We start from the raw sequence: 23,851 nt of genomic DNA, 5'->3' as shown, positions 1-23,851 counted from the left end.
TTAAAGTAAACTAAGATTTATGCTTTGAGAATTTCTCTCTGGAGTGTCCCATGCTGGGATATGGGAGTCCCCCCTCAATTCCCTAATTGAGTCTTTCCCTTTAATGCCCAAGTTCTAGGGGAGACATCTTTAGGCAGATATGACACTATGACAGCATTTCTATTTCCAGGTTGGAGGGTTCAGCACATGATGTGATCAACCTCTTGCTGCTGTGAAGCAAGCCAGTTGTGTACCTTGTTTCCTGGCTTCAGGTAGAGTAGTGAGTGTGCCAGTCTTTGAGCTACTGGGGCTGTGTAACATGCTCTCAATGTAAGGTAGTTCCAAGAAGGGCATTCCAGTTCCCTTTATGTTGAAGAAGTAGTCAGGCTTTGTGACTCAGCTCAAGCCTGCTTTTGGGGCTGGTTGGTTTTGGTGTCTTTAGTAAGGCATACACACTTTCTAACTTGGTTGAAAATCTAATAGAATGAAAAGGTTTCTTCTAATCAGAGCAAATAATGTGTACTTAAGTGCAATTAAATTCTAGACTAACATATTCTTGATAAAAAAATCTGTCTTCTTTACTGAAGGAAAACATGAGCCAATCTTGTAAGGCCATTGGTCCATTACAGCCACATCACTTCATAGAATCACAGAATCATAGAAGTAGGGTCGGAAGGGACCTTGTAGATCTTCAAGTCTGACCCCCTGCCTGGGCAGGAGGAAAACTGGACTCAATTGACCCCAGTTAGGTAGGCATCAAGCCGCTTCTTAAAGACCCCCAGGCTAGGAGCCAGCACCACTTCCCTTGGAAGCTGGTTCCAGAACTTGTGGACTATTCAAAGTATCTCTTTAGTTTCAGTGGCTTGCCTGTCTGAACATAAGAAAAGCACTCCTGTTTCTCCAGCTTTTATATATTGGAATCTCTGTTCATGGGAAACCGAGGAACAAAAAAGCAGATCAGGATGCAATTACATTGTTACTGATTTTGCATAGTGCTTTTCTATATTCTGCTTGACAGTAGCTATTGTTAGTTCTTAATTTTCATGACAATTGAATTTACACACAAAATCAACAAAGAAGAAATTTGCTAAGACTTGTATACGATGATGAAATCCAAAAGGAAATGTTTTACTATGATTGTCTAGATCTGAAAGCATTCTTTACTATCTTGTACACAGGAGCATACGTTTTGAATTGTGAGTAAAGCTTGCTTCATTGCCCAGACAATCAGCATACTTCTCAACACTGGTAACAAACTTGTAGTAAGAGGAGGAGCCTAGCTCAGAGGTAGTGTGGGTGGGACTAATACATATTAAAGTTTTGGCATGAGAGAAAGAGTTGTCAGAGTTGGAGGTCTATTTCTAAAAGATTAATCCAAGGCTGTGATTTTTAAAATTTAAGATGCTAAGAGTTGATGTTCAGATTTTTATTATAATAATTTTGGGGACCTCTGATTGCCAGATAATTCCCCGGATTGAAGAATGTGGACTTGCCTGCTCTCAGGTAAACTGTATCTGCTATTAATATATGCTACTAAAATATTTGTAAACATCTATATGGTTCATCTGCCTTAAATAACATCCTTAAAATTGCTGTAATTTTGAAGTGCAAAAAATTATGTATGAAAATTAAGTATGGAAAGTTGACATCATCCAGGAATAACTCATTAAGAAACTTTTAATGTACAGCATTACAATCTTTTCCCCTCAGCCTATTATGTATTATGGGGGTAGTGATAAAAAGTATTTAATTCCTTTTAATTACTTGGGTAACACAATTCTTATAACTAGACTAGTTTAATGGGTACTGAAGGTGGAATTTTCAAATGTGCCTAAATGTTTTATGAGTACAAATCCCATTCATTTGCACAAGAATAAAGAATTAGAGTCGAATTGTTAAATCTCTTCTTTGTTGGGAGAACTGCAATGTCACTTCTGTTAATTTTAATGAGTTACATTGTGACTAAAAGAGAGCATGTATTCCTTGTAATAGCTTTTCATTTTGTATTGTTTCCCTGTATGCCCGCATGGGGGCAGTATAAAGATGTTCTGATTTTATAGATTCTAAAAACAGTAGTAGTTAAAATTCTAAAATTAAACACGAAATGATTAGATGATTGAAATTAAAATAGGATGCAATGATAAAGAAATTGTGCTTACCTATACTTGCCATGTTGACATTAACAATTCACTTGTTATTGAGAAGATACAATTTGGTGCCATGAAACCAGCATTGAACTGTATGAACAGAGGTCCTGACTGAAAGTGTCATGGTGTTGTGAACCCTCTAGGGATGGGACTAAGACATACATTAACAAGCTTCATCAATATTGTTTAATGATAAGAATGATGAATATTAAAAACAGCGCTAATTTGCCTCTTGTTTTACACAAGACAATATAAAAGTGCCATTAAGATAAAGCACAGTGAGAAGCCACTACCATATTTACAGTTCTTGTTTGTGATTCTGAATCAAAATTGTATCTGTTCCTTACCTGCTCACATATTATGTTATCATTGCATTTTATTCATGTGAAAAGAGGGATTTTTCAGAAAGAACTATATATTTTACAACTATAAAAATGCATTTTTAAAACTTTTCTACCTGCATCCATTTTTGGCTTCCTTTATCCTGCCAAACTGGGAATAATAATCACTCCTGGCATGTAAAACAATGATAGTATTATGTCTTTAAAGTATTGTCTCAAAACTTTTTCTAACTAACACTGAAGTCTAGGATGATTTTAGAAATAAATCATATATTTTTGTTTAGATACATTGAAACTGGTTTACCAGAATAATGGTATCAATTTAAAGGTATCTGAAATTGTTAAACAGCATGATTCAGTACATTTGCTGAAGGTGGTTTTTTCTGCTGGTTTGTTCAGTATGATTCTGAATTTATTATTCGCTTTTAAGACAAACATGTTTTCTTACTAAGACAATCACTCCTCTTGGAGTTGGGACAAATTGGCTCAGGTTTTCTCTCACTTGGTCAGCACTGCCAAGATAACATTTGCAACCTGGTGCATGGCATTAGAGCTATATGATCAGGGACCTGGGCTTTCCATTTCCCATGGAAATATGAAGAAAACTGCAGATTTTCCCCTTTACCTGAGGAAAACGTGGATTTTTTATTTTAACAGGAAAACCTACAGATTTTGCACTTTTGCAAAGAGCTCTCTGCAGGCTGGCAGAGTTCCAGCCTGCAAGAGGCTGGGTGGGAGCAGGAGGAGGGTGGTCAGGCAGGGGGCACCTTGTGCATGTATATGCGCATGGCTGCCCGGCAGCCTGAAGAGCAGCTCCAGCAGGTAAGTCTGGGTGGGGGGATTGAGGCCCCATAGGGAGGGAGGAAGTTTGGTACGGCTGGGGCTGCTGCCTAGCTGGGGGGTGCTTGGGGCTTGGGACCTGGGGCTGGAATGTGGGGAGCAGGATGGGGCCATGGGCAGCTCATCTGGGGGGTGGGGCTGGCTCCCTGCTGCTGTGCGCACTCCCAGGGGGCAGGGGGGACGTATGCATGGGGCAGGGCTGGGCACAGGCTGCCTGCTGTGGCTTGGGCTCCCTGCCCTGCTGCCCTCCCTTGGGGCCTCTGCAGCACAGCGGCTGTGACTCTGTGTGGCAGGGCAGAGCAGGGCCATGTGGGGAAGCTTGTTGCTTCTGCAAACTGCACACTGGCCTGGTGATGCATCCCCTGCACGCCCTGCAGCAGCAGGGGCATTAGCATGGGGTTGTGTCTCTTGCTGCTGCTGTGTGGGCAGGGGATGCATTGCCAGGGCAGCATGGAGCTTGCACTGGCAAAGACCTTCCCTGCATGGCCCCGCTCTACCCTCGAGTGCCACGTCACATCTGCTGGACTGTGGAGGCCCCAGGGGAGGGTAACAGGGCAGGGAGCCTGAGCCTGCAGTGGGCAGCCTGCTCCCACCCCTGCCCCCACCTCATGCACAGATCTGGGCGGCACGTGTCCCTCCTTCTTCCCTGGGAGAGTACGCAGTGGCAGGGAGCCAGCTGCACCCCCTGCCAGAGCCTGCAGCAGGCAGCAAGCAGTGGGGGATTAGGGGGGAGCCAGGCTCCATGTTCTGCTGCAGCAGCTGCTGCCTCCTGCGGGCAGCAGCTAGGGCTTGGGTGCTGCTGCGGAAGGCAGGATGCTACAGATCTGGGTTCCTGGCCCCATAGCCCTGCCAGCTGGGGGCCCCCTCTGGTAGGGCAGGGGGGCAGGGGGCCCTGGGTGTGGGATGAAGGGCACCATCAGGGCCAGGGGACTGTGGGGGGGAGTGAGGGGCACCAGCAGGATTGGGGGGGCAGGGAGAAGTGAAGGGCACCAGCAGGGCTGGTGGGCTGTGGCTTGGGAGTGAGGGGCCTGGACCTGCAACTGTGAGCTAAGGGAACAGGGGGAGCTCTGATTTTCCATGATAAAAAACCCAAAATCAAATACCAAAATTTATAGGTATTTAGAATTTATTTTATTATAGTGATTGAGGCACTGGTAAGCTTCCAAATTGCTTTGAAATTGTAAATATATCAAGAAAACATTGTGTTCAACTGTTACTTATATACAAGTTTTCCTCGATTTATGCTGTACATGTGTTCCTGGAGAACGGTGTATAAATTGAATTCACGTAAGGTGAACCCACTTTACAATGTAACAAATAGGGATAGGTTTCCATGGCGGTGGGGGGAGGGAGTGAGGCTGGGACTAGGGAAGGGGTGGGGGGAGGGGTGCCACTCCTGGGGCTGCACAAGGCAGCAAAGTAGAGGGATCAGAGTGGCACTCACCGCAGCCCCAGGAGCGGCCGGTGCCAGCTGCCTGCAGCCACTGGGCTGCACCATGCTCTTCCTGGCCCCACTCACTTCTGCTCCTGGGCTGTGCCGTGCCCTGGTGCAGGCAGATGGTGTCGGCTGCTCCTGGGGCCACTGCAGCCAGGACTGGAGTGAGTGTTGCACCCCACGCTGCCTTGGGCTTTTTTTGTCTGCACCCACCCCAGCCCATGCTGGAGTGGCCCCAGGAGCTGCCGACACCAGCTGCCTGCACCATGGCACAGTGCAGCCCAGGAGCTAGAATAAGCCCAGGCGTGGGGGACAGGTGGAGCACAGTGCAGACCAGCAGCTGCAGGCAGCTGGCACCGGCCACTCCCAGAGCCACTCCAGCACAGACTGGGGTGAGTGGGGCCGCAGCTCTTTCCCCTCCCCCCACAGACTTACCTGTTTGGGTGTGGGGGGGGGGGGGGGGCATCTATGCTGATCACATAAAAGCGAATTTACGTCGCATATAATGAATTATGCGTCTAAATATGCTCATTGCATAAGAGTGAATTCGCATATAAAGAACCCGAATAAATCGAGGGAAACCTGTATATAGTGGACTTCCATTTTAATCATGGATTTGGGCGTTTTAATCAGAGAATTAGCAATTTTTTATCAGGGAAACCTAGGATCACTGTATGAGACACTTGCTGATTTGGAGAATTCCAGAGGATGCTTTTAGATCAAATCCTCTTTTTCTTTGAAAGCTTTCTCAGTGTTTTCTCCTCTAGACCCGCACAAGTTGTGACCCTTTTCCCACTGCCATTGCAACTGCCTCAAGTAGAAACAACCTATCTTGTGTAACTGTCTTTATATGGGGACACATGTAACCACTGAACTGTTCCAAAATATCAGTGATTGGGAATGAGTTAAAAATTGTCACAGGCTTGTGCAGGCTCCAGGTGTGTCCCAGCCCCCTCTGGCAGCTAATCATGCTACAAACTAGTGAGGCTGAGGGGGGACCTAACAGCAGCCTTCAAGGACCTGAAAGGTGGTTACAAACAGGATGGAGCGAGACTGTTCTCAGTGTTGGCAGATGACAGAACAAGGAGAAATGGTCTCAAGTTGTAGCAAGGGAGGTTTAGGTTGGATATTAGGAAAATCTCTCATGAGGAAGGTAGTAAAACACTGGAACAGGTTACTGACAGAGACTGTAGAATCTCCATCCTTGGAGGTTTTTAAGACCCATCTAAACAAAGCCTTGTGTGGGATGAGATACTTGGGGATGGTCCTGCTTTGAGCAGGGGTTTGGATTAGATGACCTCCTGAGGTTCCTTGCTACCTTAATTTTCTATGAGTTAAAAAATGACTGTTCAACTTCTGGCCCTCAGCCGTGCCCTGCACAGGTGCACACTGTGCCTAATATACTATCAGGGCCCCATGCCCTGCACACTATGCAACCTGGACAAACCATGTGTCCCCCTGCTGCACTGTGTCAGTGCCCCTGCACTGTGTGGGGTCCTTGGGGCTGCTCCACCCCATCAGGGATGGGGGTACAGGAAGTGGAAGCTGGAAAAAGGAGGGAGAACCTGGAGGCTCCAGAAATGGTGGGAGTAGTGCCAAAATTAGGAGCTCAGGGGCCTTAGGTTAACCCCGTGGTGGCTAAGTGCACCTCACACGCAACCAGTTGGACAGCCCTGAGTTAAAAGAAAATCAGTATGAGGGAGTCTTGGCTTTTGAGGTTAGCAATTTACAGAATCAGGCTCTTAAGTGGATACTGGCAACTTAAAATTCATGTTTCTGTTTAAATCTTTTTTAACCTGCTTTTTTTTTAAGTAGCCTCCAAAACGATGAAAATGTAGAGAAATGCTGTTTTTTGTCTGAGTGCGTTCAATACCACTTACAGTAGTGTCACTGGCTGACTGTGCAGGCAGTCTGTGGCTGAATAGCTCTTTTAAAAAAGCAACAGAAAAGTGTAAAGGATTTGGCAAAACCAAGAAAACTGGAAAGCAGACTTAGACAGAGTGCCTAAACCTACTTTCAATTTAATTTGGACTTACTGACAAAATGTTAGAGTGGCTGTGTTCCTTGAATATTTGCAGTCTGCTCTGAGTATCTTTGGAAGATGAGGTGGAAGTATAAAGTATTGGTACTGCTTCTAAAGAGGGATGTGGGTATTATCTGTTATGAGGCACATGACGCTGGGTGCATCGACATGAGCTGTTTACTGTGGAGCTGCCTAATTAGCTCAGCAGTAAATGTCTCAGTGTCTACACACGTATTAGACTGCAATAAACGAATAAACCCCATTGCAGGTTAGTACTTGTAAATATAAGTACTATCCTGCTGCAGGGTTTTTTAGTGCACAGCAGTGTACAAGTAGATGCTGACCTGGCTGTCTGGGGCATGAGGGCGCTTCAGTGTTGGGGCTGCCTGCTGGCTAACCACATACTGAAGCACCCTTATGCCCCAGAGCCCCTCTGCAACATGTTGAGCAGAGTCTGAGCAGACCTGGGCTGGCAAGTTGACCCCCTGGGTGCCCTGACAGCTGGGGCCAGTCCAACACAGTTCAACATGCTGTGGCACCCAGTTCAAAAGTGACACCCTGGGGCAATAAAGTCCAGAGTGATATGTGCTGGAGTTTATTGCTGCTAATTAATTGTGCATGTAGATGTACCCACTGAAAACAAAAGTAAGGACCATTTAGATTTTAAATTTCACTACCACTTACTAAACCACCCTTAGTTTACCAGAGGTATTCAGCAAGCATCTACTGTTGTGTATTTTTCATATTTCATTATTATTTTAATGTGTCAACATTGCCAACTTCCAGATGGATCTAGGAAGTACAGAGACAAAGGATATTTAATATTTTTAAAGGAAAATATTGAAAACATCTTGAAAATGTTCAGCTGGAGAGCAGATTAGCAGTCTTATTGTATATTATGAATAATTTCTCCTCCCTTGTTTAAAGGCCTTGGCTTCTGAGTTCACTGTCATATCTCTGCAAACATTGTTATCTAACACACTTCACCTGTAAACACCACAGGGGATTCCCAGGCTGTGGTTGTAACTGAGCCCATGTTCCACCATCCACATTGCCTACAAGCTGTGCAGAAAGAACTAGATGTTTGCCAAACTCTGTCCTACAGCTGGTAAAAAACAGGAACATTACACAGAAACATTTATAAAAGCTGAAAAGTATGAGGTCATATCAGTATTATATTCAGTTGGATTCAGAATGCCTGAGTAGGAGGGATAAAGGAGGAAGCTTTAAATAAGAGTCTGGGATTTCCATGTAGTGATAAAGGTTATTATCAGGTAATGCCTTTCTGGGGAATTCTCTCTCTCTCTCTTTCTCTCTCTCTCTGATGCTGCTGCGGTGTGTTAACATTATGCATAGCTCACTTCATTAACCTTTGTGTTCCTCCTTCCAACACTCAAACTGTTGGAAGGAACTACTCTAATCAAATGCTATATGCTGCTGTCAATATTGTAATACCCTTGGGTCAGATACATACTCAGTGTAAGTTTGTATAGCTTCATTCTTTGCTACAGTAAGTAATGAACATTTTATAAAAGCTTTTAAATCTTTAACTTGTAAATGGAATTGCTGAGTAAAGGGAAATGGAAAGGAGAAGTTAAAACAATGAATGTAAAGGTGCGAATGCCTTGATGGTTTATTTGTTTTCCATAATTGAGAGAAGCTGCGAGATCTTTCAGTGTATGAAAATTGACATATGTGGAAAATAAAAATGTGAACCATGATCAGAGATTTGGTTTTGCAAGAGACTTATGTAAGCATGGAGTGAAAGCAGAACATGGGGACTACTAGGTATGTACTATTTTGTGTGTGTATGCACTGAAATCCATTGTTTGGAGGAATTATTTCACTTAAAATATTTTCTTTGCTGAACTCTTCTGGGATACAGCATAATTCAGGGAGCAGCATGAGTGATTAGCGCTCAGAAGACCTGGATTCTGTTCTCAGCTCTGTCATTGATGTACTTCTGTGACAGTGGTTATATCATTTCACCTCTCCTTGTCTTATGCATAAAAAGAAGACGATAATACTGACACATCTGTGTGAAATGCCTAAATAAGATGTGTTAAGTGTTATAATGAAATAATCACCTACCAAAGGGTTCACATCTAAGATGATCAGTCAGTTTATCTCACTAGCTCATGTGTCAGCTGCCTCAGTTTCCCTTCTTATTGGCACTTCACAATCACTGCCCAACAGCTTTCAGGGGTGTAAGCTGTAGCCATGTTGGTCTAAGGACATACTGAAATAACCTTTTCTGCCTAACAGTTGGAATTTATTAAGGAACATATCTAGCTGATCTGGCCTCCTGGCCACAGGCTAAAGTTCTCCATTCTGGGGATTGAAAACAGTTCACTGAAAGAGCTCTATGCACGCCATTACAACTCAAAGTTTGCCCACAAACTTGACAAACAGTGCTTCTTTTAGTAGTACAACAGATTAGTAATTGTTTGTGTTTCCTCATGAAACATTTTGATTTTGTTAACTTAATATTGTTTTAATTTAAGAATAAAATGTCTTTAAGAAAACCAAGAAGTCTTTGGTGAAACAAAAATGTTTTGTGAAATCTTACACTTAGTGAAAAATAACTTTCTTTTCATACATATTTCATTGGAAACTTTTTTTTTCTAGATCTAGTGGATATTGAGTTTAACTCAGTACTCTATAATAATGGAAACTTTGCTAGGGTTCTATATAGATTTAGTCATCTCTCTGGAGGTATCAAGGTTTTTCATAGTCTTATGCATTCAGTGAAATAAAGTGATGTCCAAAATAAAAGCTGTGAAATATTGAGGACGTTCCAACCTGAGCATGCTCTTCGTGGCTACGGCTTAGCACCAACGTGATGAAATGATACATATTGGGATATGGCAGTGACCTCTCCATCGATATCATGGCCCTGGCCCTGGTCTTGTGCCAATGTTTGTCTATTAGGACTTTCTCTCTAAGGAGTGATTTTAAAAAGGCTGGAAAATCAGCTTAATTGTCCACCTGGAGACTTCTTGTGAATACTTAGATGGTAATTCAAAACATGATTGAGTCTACTCTGAATTGTACCAATAAGGACAAGGCTTTAGCTCCCAGTATTTCATATTGTGACCTTTCAGCATGTAGGGTAAAGAGTGAGTGCTATAAGTTGTGTGGGAGTTATGTCTTCACATAAAACAAACCACCTCCCTCCCCATTTTAGGGCCCAATTTATGCTATACAGATGATCCACAGTGATATAACCTAAAGGGAAATATTCTGATCTAATTGCCTTGAACCTTATGTGGTAAACTTCAATGAGTTTTTGGAAAACCAAATCATTTGGATTTGCCTTAACTTGCTTGTACACCTCCAAAATGTATGAGTCACAGACAATATTATACAGGACGGTATGCACATTCATTGTCTTCTCTTGGAAAAGTGTTGAGGAAGTAGAATCTGTTTCAGTAAATGCATTTTACTGTCTTCAACTTCATTTTTCCCTTTAGTCCCTAATATGCAAACTTCCTTAATTTCCTCCCCTCAACAACTTCCTCTTTTACCTGAGCAGCTGTTCCTATTCCTGCAATTTTGTGTCTCTCTCTAAATTCGTAATCTGTGGGTTGCAACACTATTTTTAAATTGTGGCTTCTTTCTGTTATAAAACTCTTTCTTTGTCTATTTTATAGTTTCTATTTTAGTGTTAGATGGGAATGAGTTCTTGATGCTTTGTGTGTGTGTCTGCTAAAACTTTCCAATAGGTTTATAGTAACCTTACTTAACTTGAGACTAAAAAATAAGATAAAACCTTCTTTTGCAGGATGGACCAATGTGCGTTAGCACCGCAAACACCTAGTGCAGAATGTAGTGGACCAGCTATAAAATCCATGTTTGTATGTTTGGCAGTGGCACTATTTAAAAAAAAAAAAAAATCTGGCTCCATCTTTCCACAACTTCTGTGTATTCCTCTTTGTGGAAAGGGAGCCATCAGATTTTTTATTTTCTCATGTTTTCTCAAAACAACAATTTAAACTTAGTTGCAGCATGTAGTCATAAAGTTATAGGACAAACTGAACACAACGGTTTTTGTTTCGCTTTGTTTTTTTTACACATGCAGATGCCAATGCACACCTCCTCCTCCTTTTCTTTAGAATTTCCAAAATCATTCATAATCCACTACTGGGTCGGTTACCTCAGACACAAATGTCTCTCAATATACAAATCTTTTAAGCACTGTTTTATGACATAAAGAAGAATTAAAGTGTAATTTTATTTTACATGTGCTTAGACATGCATGTTCTTTGGGGTAGGAACTGACTTTTTTGTTCTGTTTGTGCAGTGCTTCATACAGAGGGCATGGGTTCATGATTAGGGATTTTAGATATTCTGATATTACAAGTATTTATAACACCACAACCAGGAAAAAGCTCTATCTTTGTGCAACTACAATATGTGTAAACACAAAGCAATGGCTTTTAACTAGATGCATTCTGAAGGACTTTGCTTTTTAGCTTTTAAGGGCAGATATTAGAATATTTTGTATATCTGTGAACCTAATTTAATCCCTATCCTGCTCCTGTTAAAAAGGCAATATTGATTTCCATGTGAATTTTACAAGATTTGGCCCTTAAAACTTTCTCTATATTAGTTTTATTTGAGAATTCAGATATTTCTGAATGGTAAATAGGAAAGCTTATATCTGCAGGCAAAAGTCATCACATCATCACAAGGTTCAGATGTAGGTGAGAACACCTAGAAGAAAACTAATAATAAATAAGACCCAACACAGATTTTTCAACAACTAATCATGTCAAGCCAACTTGATTTTCTTCTGTGATAGGATAATAGGCCTTGTGGATAGGAGAGAAATAATAGATGTGACATATCTGGATTTAGTCCAGATAATGGCTTTTGATATTCTCTCACATTACATTCTCATAAGCAAGCTGGGAAAATGGGGTCTACATTAATCTTCTATGATGGATGCAAAGCTGGTTGAAAAACTACTCAAAGAATAGTTATCAGTGGTTCATTTTCAAAGTGAAAGGAGGTATCAAATAGGTATCTGCATGGGTTTGTCATAGGTCTGATTCTAATTAATGCTTTCATTAATGATCTGGATGATAATATAGAAAGTACACATACTAACGTTACAAATTATACTACACTGGGAAAGATTGCAAGTACTTTGAAGGATAGGGTTAGAATTCAAAATGATCTTGCCTGATTGAGTATATTATTCAAAATCTCTTTAATGCACCTCAGTTAGAACAAGTGCAAGCACTGTACCTGGGTAGGAAAAATCAACTACACTGATATCAAATGGGAACAATTGTCTAGGTAGCAATTCTGTGGAGAAGAATCTGGAGGTTATAGTGAATCACAAACTGAATGCGAGGCAACAGTGTCATACTGTTGTTTAAAAAAAGAATACTTATACTGGGATGTATAAACAGTAATGTTCTATGTAAGACACAGGGATTAATTTTTCCCATCAACTCAGTCCTTAGTTTGAATACTGAGTCCACTTTTATACCACATTACAAGAGAGATGTGAACTAGTTAGAAGATTCCAAGACCACAGCCGCAAGAATTATCAGGGATCAATAAATTATGATCTTGAGAAAAGATTGAAAGCATAGGTTTTATTTAGTGTATAGAAGAGAAAACTGAGGTGCAACATGATAACAACGTTCACATATGTTAAAGGTTACTGTAAATAGGAAGTTAATAAATTGTTTTCCATGTTTACTTGGGATAGAACAAGAAGTAATCATCTTGAATTCAAAAAAGATAAATTTAGATTAGGACAAACATTTAAACTCTAAACCTAGTTAAAGATTGGAATAGGTTCTCTACCATTTTTGAAGGCTTTTAAGAACAAATAAGACAAATATCCATCATGATTGGTTTCAGGTGGGGGGAGGGGGAGGGGTAGTGGAACAGCACAGTCGCACCCTTTTTCAGACTATGTTATAGGAGCAGTGCCAGGGACTTTTTTTAAGACCCTGAAGCAGGTCAGAATTCCTCTTACCATTCTCTTCTGTGCTCAGCAGCACTTCTCCTTTCCTCCCTTCCTCTACCTGCTGCTGCTTTCCCCTGCTGACCCTGACGGTATGGTGTGCTCCAGAGTAGCTCCTTCCCCACAAGCCATGTTGTGCAGGAAGCCTGACAGTGGCAGCAGTGGCTTCTCCTCCTACTTACTTGATTCAGGGACTAAAAAAAAATCTCCAGCTGCTGCTCTCATGTTGCGTTCTGCCTGCCCTGGTTTGAAACTGGGATAGAGGGATAGAAACTGGAAGCCAGGGTGCCCTGGTCGCTGCTCCCACACTCTCTTTACAAAGTCCTGGGTCTGGCCATGAGTATAGTAGATCCTGTGTTGAGGTTGGGGGAGATGCATTCCAGGCCTACTTTTTGATGCTGTGACTGTTTTCCAGTTAATAGATGTTTTTAGACACTTATTGATCTAATTCATAAATATGTCTCTTTTGATCTTATTAATGTCATGAATATATTTTTTTCAAATACTACTATTTCTAAATTTTGTCCAATAGACGTGGACACTAAATCCACAAATATTCGATATTTACCCACCCATAGTTATATAGGCCTTCCTGTATATAGCCCCCTTCCATATACCTGGGATTTGGGAGTGGGGCTAAAGGGTCTGGGGGCACAGGTGGTTTTTTTCTTCAATCCTCCCAGTCTCGGGGTATTGGCTGAGGAGGGAGAGGAGGATCCAGGTAGTTAACCAAACACTGCGGCGCTGGTGTCATTAGGAAGGCTTTGGCTTCCATGACCACAGCCCGCTCTTTGGTGAGAGAGGCAGCAAGCTGCTGGGAAGAGATGGCCTCCACCTCTCTCCATTAGGGAGGAGGCTCTTCTCAGCCAGACTGGCTGACCTGCTCCACTGGGCTTTAAACTAAGCCCGTTGGGGGACGGGGGGCTACTGCCACTGCTGGCCCACTGAGCAACCCTTGCAAAGCTAGCAGGCCAAGGCACTTAAGGGCCCCCACCCCTGCCCCAGCCCTGGTACAATCTGTGGGCAAGGCAAGAGCCCCCAAGGGGACACTTGCCTGCCTGTACACAAATGCCAGGAGCTTGGGGAATAAGTAGGAAGAACTCATCCTCCTGCTTAACACGAATAATTATGATGTCATAGGGATAATGGAGACCTGGTGGGACTCCACCCATGACTGGACCATGGGTATAGATGGCTATATCCTGTACAGGAGAGATTAAGTAGATAAAAGGGGCGGGGGTGTAGCTCTCTATGTTAAGGAAAGTTATATGTCCCTGCAAGCTGATATTGGTGACCAGGGTGGACGATTGGAGACCCTCTCGGTTAAAATCCATGGGGAACATGGCACAGGGGACACAACAGTGGGAGTCAACTACAGACCTCCCACCCAAAGTCAAGAGCTTGACCAGGAGTTCGCCCAGGAACTGGCTGAGGCCTCATGCTCCAGGACCATGGTTGTCATGGGTGACTTCAACTACCCAGACATCTCATGGGAGGATCACTCAGAAAAATCTGAGCGGTTGCAAAGCTTCCTCTCATATGTGGATGACCTCTACCTGACTCAACAAGTATACTGGCCAATGAGAGGTAAAGTGCTGCTCGACCTGGTACTGGCAACTGGGGATGACCAAATTGGTGACCCAATGATCAATGGGAAGCTGGGTGATAGCGACCATGAGCTGATCACCTTTACCATCCACCGTAAAGCTGGCAAGTCAGTCAGCAATGCTGAAGTCCTTGACTTCTGGAAAGTCGACTTTGACAAGCTCAGGAGGCTTGTCAGTGAGGCCCTAAGGGACCACGACCCCAGGGGGAGGGGAGTTCAGGAAGAGTGGTTGCTCCTCAAGGGAGCGATTCTCAATGCACAAATTAATTCTATTCCATCTCGAAGGAAAGGCAGCAAGAGGGCACAGCAGCCCCCCTGGCTCTCCAGGTATCTAGCAGACCTCCTGAGGCTAAAAAGAAAGGCCTACAAAGGATGGACGATGGGATTCACCTCCAAGGAGGAGTATTCTGCACTGGTCTGGTCCTGCAGGGATTGCCAGCATGGGTTTGTTGTGGGTCAGTCTTGCTTGACCAATCTCATTTCTTTTTACAACCAGGTGACCTATCACCTGGACAAGGGAGAAGAGATTGATGTCATATATCTTGACTTCTTCAAAAAAGCCTTTGATCTGGTATCCCATGATCACCTCTTGGCAAAACTGGCCAATTATGGCCTTGGGTCCACCACAATCTGCTGGCTGGGAAATTGGCTCTGTGGTCGGACCCAGAGGGTAGTGATGGATGGAAGTCAATCGTCATGGTGCCCTGTGATCAGTGGGGTCCCCCAAGACTCTGTCCATGGACCTATATTGTTCAACATCTTTATTAATGATGTGGACTTTGGAGTCAGAAGCAGACTGGCCAAGTTTGCCAATGACACCAAACTTTGGGGCAAAGCATCCACACCTGAAGACAGGAGGGCGATCCAGGCTGACCTGGACAGGCTCAGCAAGTGGGCGGACGAGAACCTGATGATGTTTAACACTGAAAAATGCAAGGTTCTCCACCTTGGGAGGAAAAACCTGCAGCATCCTTCTAGGCTTGGCAGTGCTACGCTGGCTAGCACTACGGAAGAAAGAGACTTGGGGGTCATGATTGACCACAAGATGAACATGAGCCTTCAATGCGATGCTGCAGCTAGTAAAGCGAGCAAAACCCTGGCTTGTATCCATAGATGTTTCTCAAGAAAATCCCGGGACGTCATTCTCCCCTTGTATTCAGCCTTGGTGAGGCCGCAGCTGGAGTACTGCATCCAGTTTTGGGCCCCACAATTCAAAAAGGATGTGGAGAAGCTTTAGAGCATCCAGAGAAGAGCCACGCGCATGATCAGAGGTCAGGAAAACAGACCTTATGATGACAGGTTGAGAACTATGGGGCTCCTTAGCCTGGAAAAGCGCAGGCTCAGGGGTGATCTGATGGTCACCTATAAATTTATCAGGGGTGTTCACCAGCATCTGGGGGAACGTTTGTTCACCAGTGTGTCCCAAGGGATGATGAGGTCGAATGGTTATAAACTACTGCAAGACTGTTTCAGGCTGGACATAAGGAAGAATTTCTTTACTGTCCGAGCCCCCAAGGTCTGGAATAGCCTGCCATTGGAGGTGGTTCAAGCATCTACTTTGAACACCTTCAAGAGAAATTTGGATGCTTATCTTGCTGGGATCCTATGACCCCAGCTGACTTCCTGCTCCTCGGGCAGCGGGCTGGACTCGATCTTCCGAGGTCCCTTCCAGCCCTAACGTCTATGAAATCTATGAAACCTGATTGGCCCTTTTTTGCCCCTCTTCCCCAGGGCCAGGTGCAGTTAATTTCCTCATTGGGCATCTGATCTCTGGTCTTTTACCTACTCAAGCCCTCCTGGTAACAGGGGCACAGGTTCCCTGTTATAATGTACAAACTTCCTTTTCCACGTGCATCTTCTTTCAAGGGACATTCACTTCTTGAGGAGCTTCCTTGCACCAGGTATTGTAGATCAACACATTCAGAAATTATATGGATCCAAGAAAGGTTGCTAATCAAAGAAGGCCCGTTGGAGAAGACATCTGCAGTCCTGATACACCGAGAAAGGGTACATCTTGAATGCCTCCGCAGTTCTGCGTGTTTTGAGGAAAGGGGAAATAGACTCTGTTGGGTTGTCCCATGTCAACTTTAGAGATCAACATGATCTCAACATGAGAGAAACATGCCAAATTCTACCTGGAAAGTCCCAGGCAGCAAGTTCAGTAGAGCCCCATGCAAGGCCCATGGGACTAAATGCAGAAAAAGGTACTAATCAACCTAATTAGGCAGAATTATGCCCTTAAACCTACAATGAAACTATATTTCCTGCTCTGTGCTAGGTAAAACTTCAGTATGGCATCCCATGAAGAGTCCTGGGGAGGTTCTGTGACTGAAGCCCGCCCCCCTCCCTCCCTGGTTTTCCCTTGCTTTACAGAGAGAAATTCCCAAGAAGTCTTTATAGCATACAGTTTATTTTTTCCAACGCAGTACATCTACAACACCTCTGCCCACCTGCATGTGGTGGGGACCAGTGGCCCTGCTAAACCTACCTTTAATCCTTGTTCTGGATTAGCAATCTGGGTAGGCCATCAAATGGAACTTTTACAATTCATATTGCTCCTCTTTACCACAATGTACAGGGAAATGGCAGCCCTGTCGTTGGGTAGCTCTTCGATGTGTAAAACTCCCAAAGGGGAAAAAACCAAAACAACAAGTTAGAGCAGTTCCCAGCAGGAAGAACTGTTGCAGTCAGTGATAGTTCAAAGGTTATTGACAGTGTTTGATTTGTTTTTCGCTATCTAAGGCTGCAGAGTATATATGAAGTAAAGAACTACAATATTTGCTTAAGTCATGACTACCAGATGCATCTGCTGTGTAGGCTTCCCTGCTCAGTTCTCCCAACATATCTCAGCCCAGAGATGCAGCATCTCTGGTAATTTTGACTCAGGAGAAGCAGCTGACAAATATTCTTGTGATCCCAGATTTTGGTATGGGTTTGTGATAAGCACCAGAAGGGCTGACAAGAGTCCAGACAATTCGTCTTCACTTGTGAATCAAATCAGGACTTGCAATTAGGTCTCCAAACATAAATCCCTAGAGTAGTGATCCACTGCACTATCCATATCCACCAATTTACCAGGTTCTTCTCTCTCTCTGTGAAATTACCCACTGTTAAAATTCAAAATGATGTATCTTAATATACTTCTAGATTCCTTTAGTTATATAAATACAGGGAAACTATTACTGTTTTCTTTCCATTCTGGCCTACAGATTTATGAAGAGATCTGATAAAAGACATATCTGCCAGAATGTTCAGTACCTTAATGCCTGATTCTTAAGCACCAGTCCCCAAAGGTGGAGTATGTGAGCTGGTTGTGCCTTCTGCTAACTGGTTTTGTGCAAGTCACAGCCATACCTCTTCTAGGGTTCAAAAAAGGCAGGTTCTTCATTTGGAGTCTTTCTTTAAGGCCAGGTACAGACATTACACTTTTATCAATATAAGTGATGGGAAACAGATCTATACCCATAACAGAACAGAAGTCCACCACACACAGACTGGTTTAAAAATGGTGGAACCCAGTCTAAGATTTGTACCACCCACCAAAGGGTGAATGTGGGTTCTATTAGCTACACACTAAGTTCATGCCCCACCAACCTCAGCAAAGGAAACTAAAATAAAATAACCTTGCCTCTTCTGGTGCAGACCATAAAGGTACTCCAATTTCTGCCAGGAGCAAGAGCCTTCTTTAGCCTCTCCTTCCCTTTTTAGAGCTAGGGCCCTTTTTAAATGCTCCCAGCTGGAAATCTGTCCAGGGATCTGATTTCCTCACAAATTGCACTTCATTGCAAAACAGGGCTAGCAGCTCCTTATGAATATTTAAACGGTCTTTGCATCCTGTCAAACCCAGAGTTAAGCATTAGATTATCATAGGGAGAAATAGGTGACCCAGGAAAATGTCCCCCCTCCTTCCCCCTGCATTCTTAGTAGGGGTCTGCTTAGAATTTGGTCACAGGAAATGTTAGGCATGGAGTTATGTAGTGCAGTGGTTTTCAACCTTTTTTTAGGATTCAGCCTCCCCCCCAATAATGTTTCTGAATTTATAATCACCCCATTTCAAAAATGTATTTCATTCAGTTATTACCTGTGGAAAAATAATGCAACTATTCTGTTCCAAAGAACTCAAAGGGTGCATCTACATGTGCAATAAATTTGAAGCAATAAACTCTGGAGGAGTTTGAACCAGAGTAGATTACACCTGAGTGCAGCATCTACATGTGTGCTGGGGACAGCAGCAATTTGAGCTGGGGCAGAGTAGTTTATGCCAGGGCTGGGAGCACATGGGGGTTGGGGTTAGGGGTGGGCAGGGTTAGCCCTGTGCTCTGGGTAGCAGCGTTGGGTGATTTCAGAGCTGGCTGGGGCACTAGAGTGCTGTGTCTATATGTGCATTTAATTGCAGTTAATTACCCCATCATAAGATAGTACTGTCCCCAACAGTACTACCTTTCAGCAGCTTTAATTAATTTACCACAGCCTAATAGCATTGCACATGTAGACAGTGAGTCTTTACTCCACAGCTAATTAGTCTACTCCAGATAAGTGCACATGTAGACACGGCCAGTAAGGCCACAAGAAATTGGAATGTTTTTGACACTATGGATTTCTATTTGAAATCTCTGGGTTTATCTTGTGAATCATGCATTGATATTTTACACCTAACTGCTAATATTGCCACAACACACTGATTAAAAATCACTGGCTTAATGGTTAGACTATCCACTGAAGACACACAAGACTTGAGATCAACACTCTCTTCAAATTGAGCATTCAAGCTCACAACTTCATCTCTCAGAATAATGCCCTAATCACTGGGGATAGTCTGGTGTGAGGAAACTCTTTTCTCCCTTAGTTGAAGCTGCATTGCCATGGTGAAAAGACTTGTAAAATTCTTGGAACCAGAAAGAAAGTAAGCAAGCAAGAAACTGAATGTTACAGCTTCAACAGGTGACACGAAGAAAGCCACTCAGCCCAGCTTTTATAATTTGGAGGTTTGAATCCCTCAGGCTGGTAAGGGCATTTAAACTAAATCTTCCACTTCTGGGTGAGTGCTCTAAGCTCTAAACCAGTATATACAAGATGTCTGATGGCACTGTTTCATTCAGTCAGGTACAAGTGCCTGATACTGAGGGATCAGATCCTCTCAGTATGTAGTAGGTATGCCCAGAGCACATAAACTGGCTTGGGCCCTTTTTTTGAAGACTTGTTTCTGGTTCTCAAGGGCACATAGGCAGGAGCCACTGCTCAGCTTGGGGTAGTTCTGGGTATTTGCAGAAAGAACTGCAGGTATCTAGGGAACTCTCAGATGAAACAGGAATGCACCTAGTAAATTTAGATGTCTTACAGGTTAGGTGGCTGCTGAGCAGGACTGTTTGTGGATCAGTTTTGAACTTAGACAGCTAAAGTCTGCTCCAGTTCTGCTTTAGGTCCCTAAGTCCTTTTTTGGATCTGGTCCCTAGACCTGACATAATCATACTTTGCAATTGACCACAAATTTTGGCTTCACATTTAGCGTTTCGCAATCTCCCAAACCCCAGGAATGTAATAGTAAATGCACATACAAAATTTGCCTTACTTGGAAATGTCATTAGTAACTGTTTGTATAGTTCAAGTCACATAGGCAAGAAGCAAGTTCTGCATTCTAGGCTTATTTGGAGTCCTTAGATGTTAACAGAAATAATTCCACTGTCTTGACTCAGTTTGGGACTAAAGCTGTAGTCTCCTGTTTAGGAATGAATGAAAACAACATGACACTTGTTTCATACAGAGTAAACCACCCCATGTAATAGGCTGTAACCTGGGAGAATTTTCCAAGGTTTGCTCTCCTGGTAGAGCAACTTACTTGAAGCCATATGTACAGATGTCACAACCTTAGCTAGGCACCGTGAGTATCCTTCCATTCACTGGGACGCGCCCCCCCCAACTCATTTGCCATGACTTGATGGAATTTTAACTGAACAGGAGGGGTTCAGTGGTGTCCAAAGCCTGGATCTGTGGGCGGGTGGTACTCGCTGCCTTGTCACAGTTGGTCCTGGGGCTCTGCCTCCCCTACACCCCATCCAGTTGCCAACCATCAATGTTGTCATACCGCTGTGTCAGCCTGCGGTCCCAGCTTCTCTTCTTCAGCTGAGGAACCCTAGCCTCTTCGGCCCCAGTTCACAGCGCAGGCTCGTGGTTGCAGCCTGCTCTTTGCTCCAGATCCTCAATCCTACTTGACCCCAGTGCAGGGCTTGTACCTGTGGTACCCTCCACTGGCTCAGGGTTGAATAAACCCTGCCTGTGCATTAAGGATGGTGAGTGACTCCAACTCACTCTTGGGGAATGTGGGGTTGACAAGCCTTGCCTGGCTCCCGGACACTGCCCTTGCCTCCTCTCTGCAGGACAGGGTCCTTTGTGATCACTGCTTGGTTGGGTCATGCCCCAGTGAACTTGCCTCCTTGCCTCCTGCCTACTTTCTCCCTACTGGCTTCTGTCAGTGTTTTTAAATCTCCTGCAGCTGCTGCCAAGCTTGGTTGAAAGCTGCTTGAAAAGCTGGTGCAGCACTGGCTTGCACAACCTACATGTTGACCTGGCCTGCCTCTCAGGTAAATTTTCGGGGCTGGAGTCCTTGGGTCTGTCTCCTGGAATGTTGAGATTTGTCCCTGCTGCTTCCGGTCCCTGGGAGCGGCTCCTGCCGCCACAGCAGACATTCGAATTCTGAGAACCTGGAGAGTACTGACACTGTGCAGCTGGGGAAGGTGGGATGGGGGGCTCTGCACACATCTCAGTGTGCTCTGCAGGCTTCTTTAATCTGCCTGGCCACAGATGGTAGCAGTGCATAGAGCAGCTCTGATTGGCTGACCCTGAACTCCCATGGTCAGCTTGTATTTCCCTGCAGCACAATGTGGGAATTGTGAAGGGGGTGTACTCTGCCCCCTGCTGGAGCAGCAGAGTGTAGCAAGCAACATACTGTCTCCTTGGATAGGAGGGAGTAAAGGGGGATGTTGGAGGATTCTCTTCTGAGACGAGCAATGGCATGTACAGGCATTTGCTCTCCCAGGAAAAATAGCAGACATGTTTACCCTGAGGCAGCCATTTTTGCCCTGAGAGAAAACCTGAACATCTGTATGCTTGTGGTTTCTCTCCCTGTACAAGGCCATAGAACTTTATATCCTTTTGTTTGGAACAGATTTCTTCATTACATAGTAGATGTCTTTGCTGTGAGGGATCTTCAGTCGCTTAGAGTATAAAGTGGCAAATTAAAAGTTCTGTTAACACTGTATAGGAATATGCTCATCTCATGAATATAAAGGTGATGTTTAGGGAGACTTGTTACACCTTCAAAGAGGAAACAGTTAAACTGGTCAGAATTTTTGATACTCCAGTTGTGGAGTCATGCAGATTATGTAGCCTATTCTGTATAGAATTAATTTAGTTTAATTTTGTCTATTGTATATAATTCTATTTAATCAATTCTCAGTGGTTCTTGATCTCATGTTTCCTAAGGTATTGGTACAAATACCTGTTGCAGAATGCTGCTACTGGAGGTAGAGTTTTTCTCCAGAATCCAGCATTGATGCATGTAACAGAATGTGTTGGATCCGTGCTCGAAATTAGCATCACTCCAGCTGGTCCAATGCAACTAAAAAAATGTAGCTGCTATCAGTTCTTTTTTGTGTTTATATTCACAACACAACTATTACATATATTCCATTGTTATTACTCTTGAGTGTGATACCTAAAAGCAACATTGTTTTGACCAGCATTTCATTTGTGAGATGAAAGAGTGTTGCAATAAAAAATTCCCAGATGTGAAATTATTGCAATGTTGCACTCTTTCACAGGATCTTGTCTAGAATATATATAGTCACTGTTGTGTTTAGAGGAGGTACTAGGCAGGCTGTGCACAGTATGTAAGGGACTGGGTTGTAAGCAGTTTGACCTAGTGGCTAGGCTCCTGAGGGAAGGCAGGAGCCAGGGGTATAGTCTAAAATATGGGATGAGTCCTGATTTGGAAGCAGGTTATCAGATTCAAGGGGAAAACCCTGGGGCAGAGAGAAAAAACACAGACTGTGTCAATGTTTAGGAGGCAGAGATCAAGTTACCAGATCCAGAGAGAAATCCAGGGGCAGAGTCCAAAACACAGGCAGGGTCAGAATCTGGAAACTGGATACTGAGTTACTAGATCCAAGGAAAAATCCACAAGCCAAAGTCCAAGAAAAGAGCCAAGCAGGGTCAGGAACCTGGAAAGACAGAGAAGTTTACCAAAGCAGACCTGAATCAGAATTGTTGGCTGGTGTGGAGCCTGTTGGCACAGCTGGAGATGAATGAAGAAGCCGCTCTCCTAGCAGCCAATCGGAAGGCCCAGACAGTGACCAGCTGGAGTCATTAACTGGGCTAGGGCTTCCAATCAATGCCCCAGATATGTGTGGCTCACTAGGCAGTTAGCCCAGGCGGGGCTGTCTGTTAGGCCCCTGACATAGTATAGAAATACAAAGGAATTCTGATCCCATAATATCAAGATAGCACTAATGGGAAGTGCTCCCATCTCTGAAGAATACTCCACTTGGAATGGGGGAAAACTGGTTGAGCTAGGGATGCTCAATCCATGGTGCACAGGCCAGATCTGGCTCCCAGTGCCATGCTGTTCAGTTCATGGGGCTCTCCACAAGTTGTGGAGAGCCCCAAGGGCTGTGGCTTTGGGGGCTAGATAGGGTGGACTGAGGTCTGATCCCAGCACGCAGGGGCCAGCTGAGGTCGTGTGGATCCTGATCTGGCCATACACACCTCATCTTGGTGCATGGAGTCTGATCTGATCTGTAGACGGGCCCTATATTACTCTTCTGGCCCACAAAGCCAGAAGGTTGAGTAGCATTGGGCTAGGAGGTTTCATTTTTGGCCAGAGAGATGTGACAGGCTGGGGTGCCATAAATTCCTTTTAAGGGTTCTGCAGGATACTATGCAATATTAACACTGTTGGGTGTGCAAACACCAACACGATTCACAAGATGAATCCAGACATTTCAAATAGGAACGTTTGTGTTTCTACTTTTGCTCTTTGTGAATCTCCCTGTTTCTGCAGTAAAGATTAGCCAAGGCTAAATGCCTTTGGTAGGCCAAAGGAAAAGTTTCTGCAGCCATGGGATCTTTTAGCATAACACTATATCTTGCTCTGACCACAGCTGGTGATAACTAGTCTGGTTTCCTCTGCCAGTTTACTGCCTTGCTGGCAGTAAATCAGGAATCAAATCACTAATTTTTGCATTCTGATTAAAAAAAAGCCCTGCAACATCTTAGAGTGGCTTGTAGAAACAGCAGCGTGGAGTTAGGATTTTGCTATACCTTTAAGGGCACCTGTCCATGCTGCTTGGCCCACAGCCCATGAACTAACTTCAGCTGTTGCTTAACTTAGCCCTGTTATCTACATTGTACTCTAGTATCTGATTGCTACCATGATATTTAGCAATAAAAGCAGTACACCTTACTGGTGTTTCAAAAGAAAATGGTCAATCAGTAAAGTA

At 43.8% G+C, this 23,851-nt stretch overlaps 1 protein-coding gene across 1 annotated transcript in view; it reads left to right on the top strand.

The window, feature by feature from the left end:
- Window positions 1-65: 65 nt before the first annotated feature.
- IL17REL (interleukin 17 receptor E like) overlaps window positions 66-23,851 on the top strand; it is a 71,940-nt gene continuing 48,154 nt past the window's right edge. The window contains exon 1 of the mRNA XM_019491597.2: window positions 66-1,482. Within this exon, the coding sequence (XP_019347142.1) occupies window positions 1,381-1,482 (102 nt within the window). The 5' untranslated portion in view covers window positions 66-1,380. The remainder of the gene's footprint in view (window positions 1,483-23,851) is intronic.

This window comes from Alligator mississippiensis, chromosome 4 (assembly GCF_030867095.1).
Source record: "Alligator mississippiensis isolate rAllMis1 chromosome 4, rAllMis1, whole genome shotgun sequence".
NCBI classification, from domain to species: domain Eukaryota; kingdom Metazoa; phylum Chordata; order Crocodylia; family Alligatoridae; genus Alligator; species Alligator mississippiensis.
The sequence above is the reverse complement of the archived record's forward strand: the minus strand, read 5'-3'. Positions and strand labels throughout refer to the sequence as shown.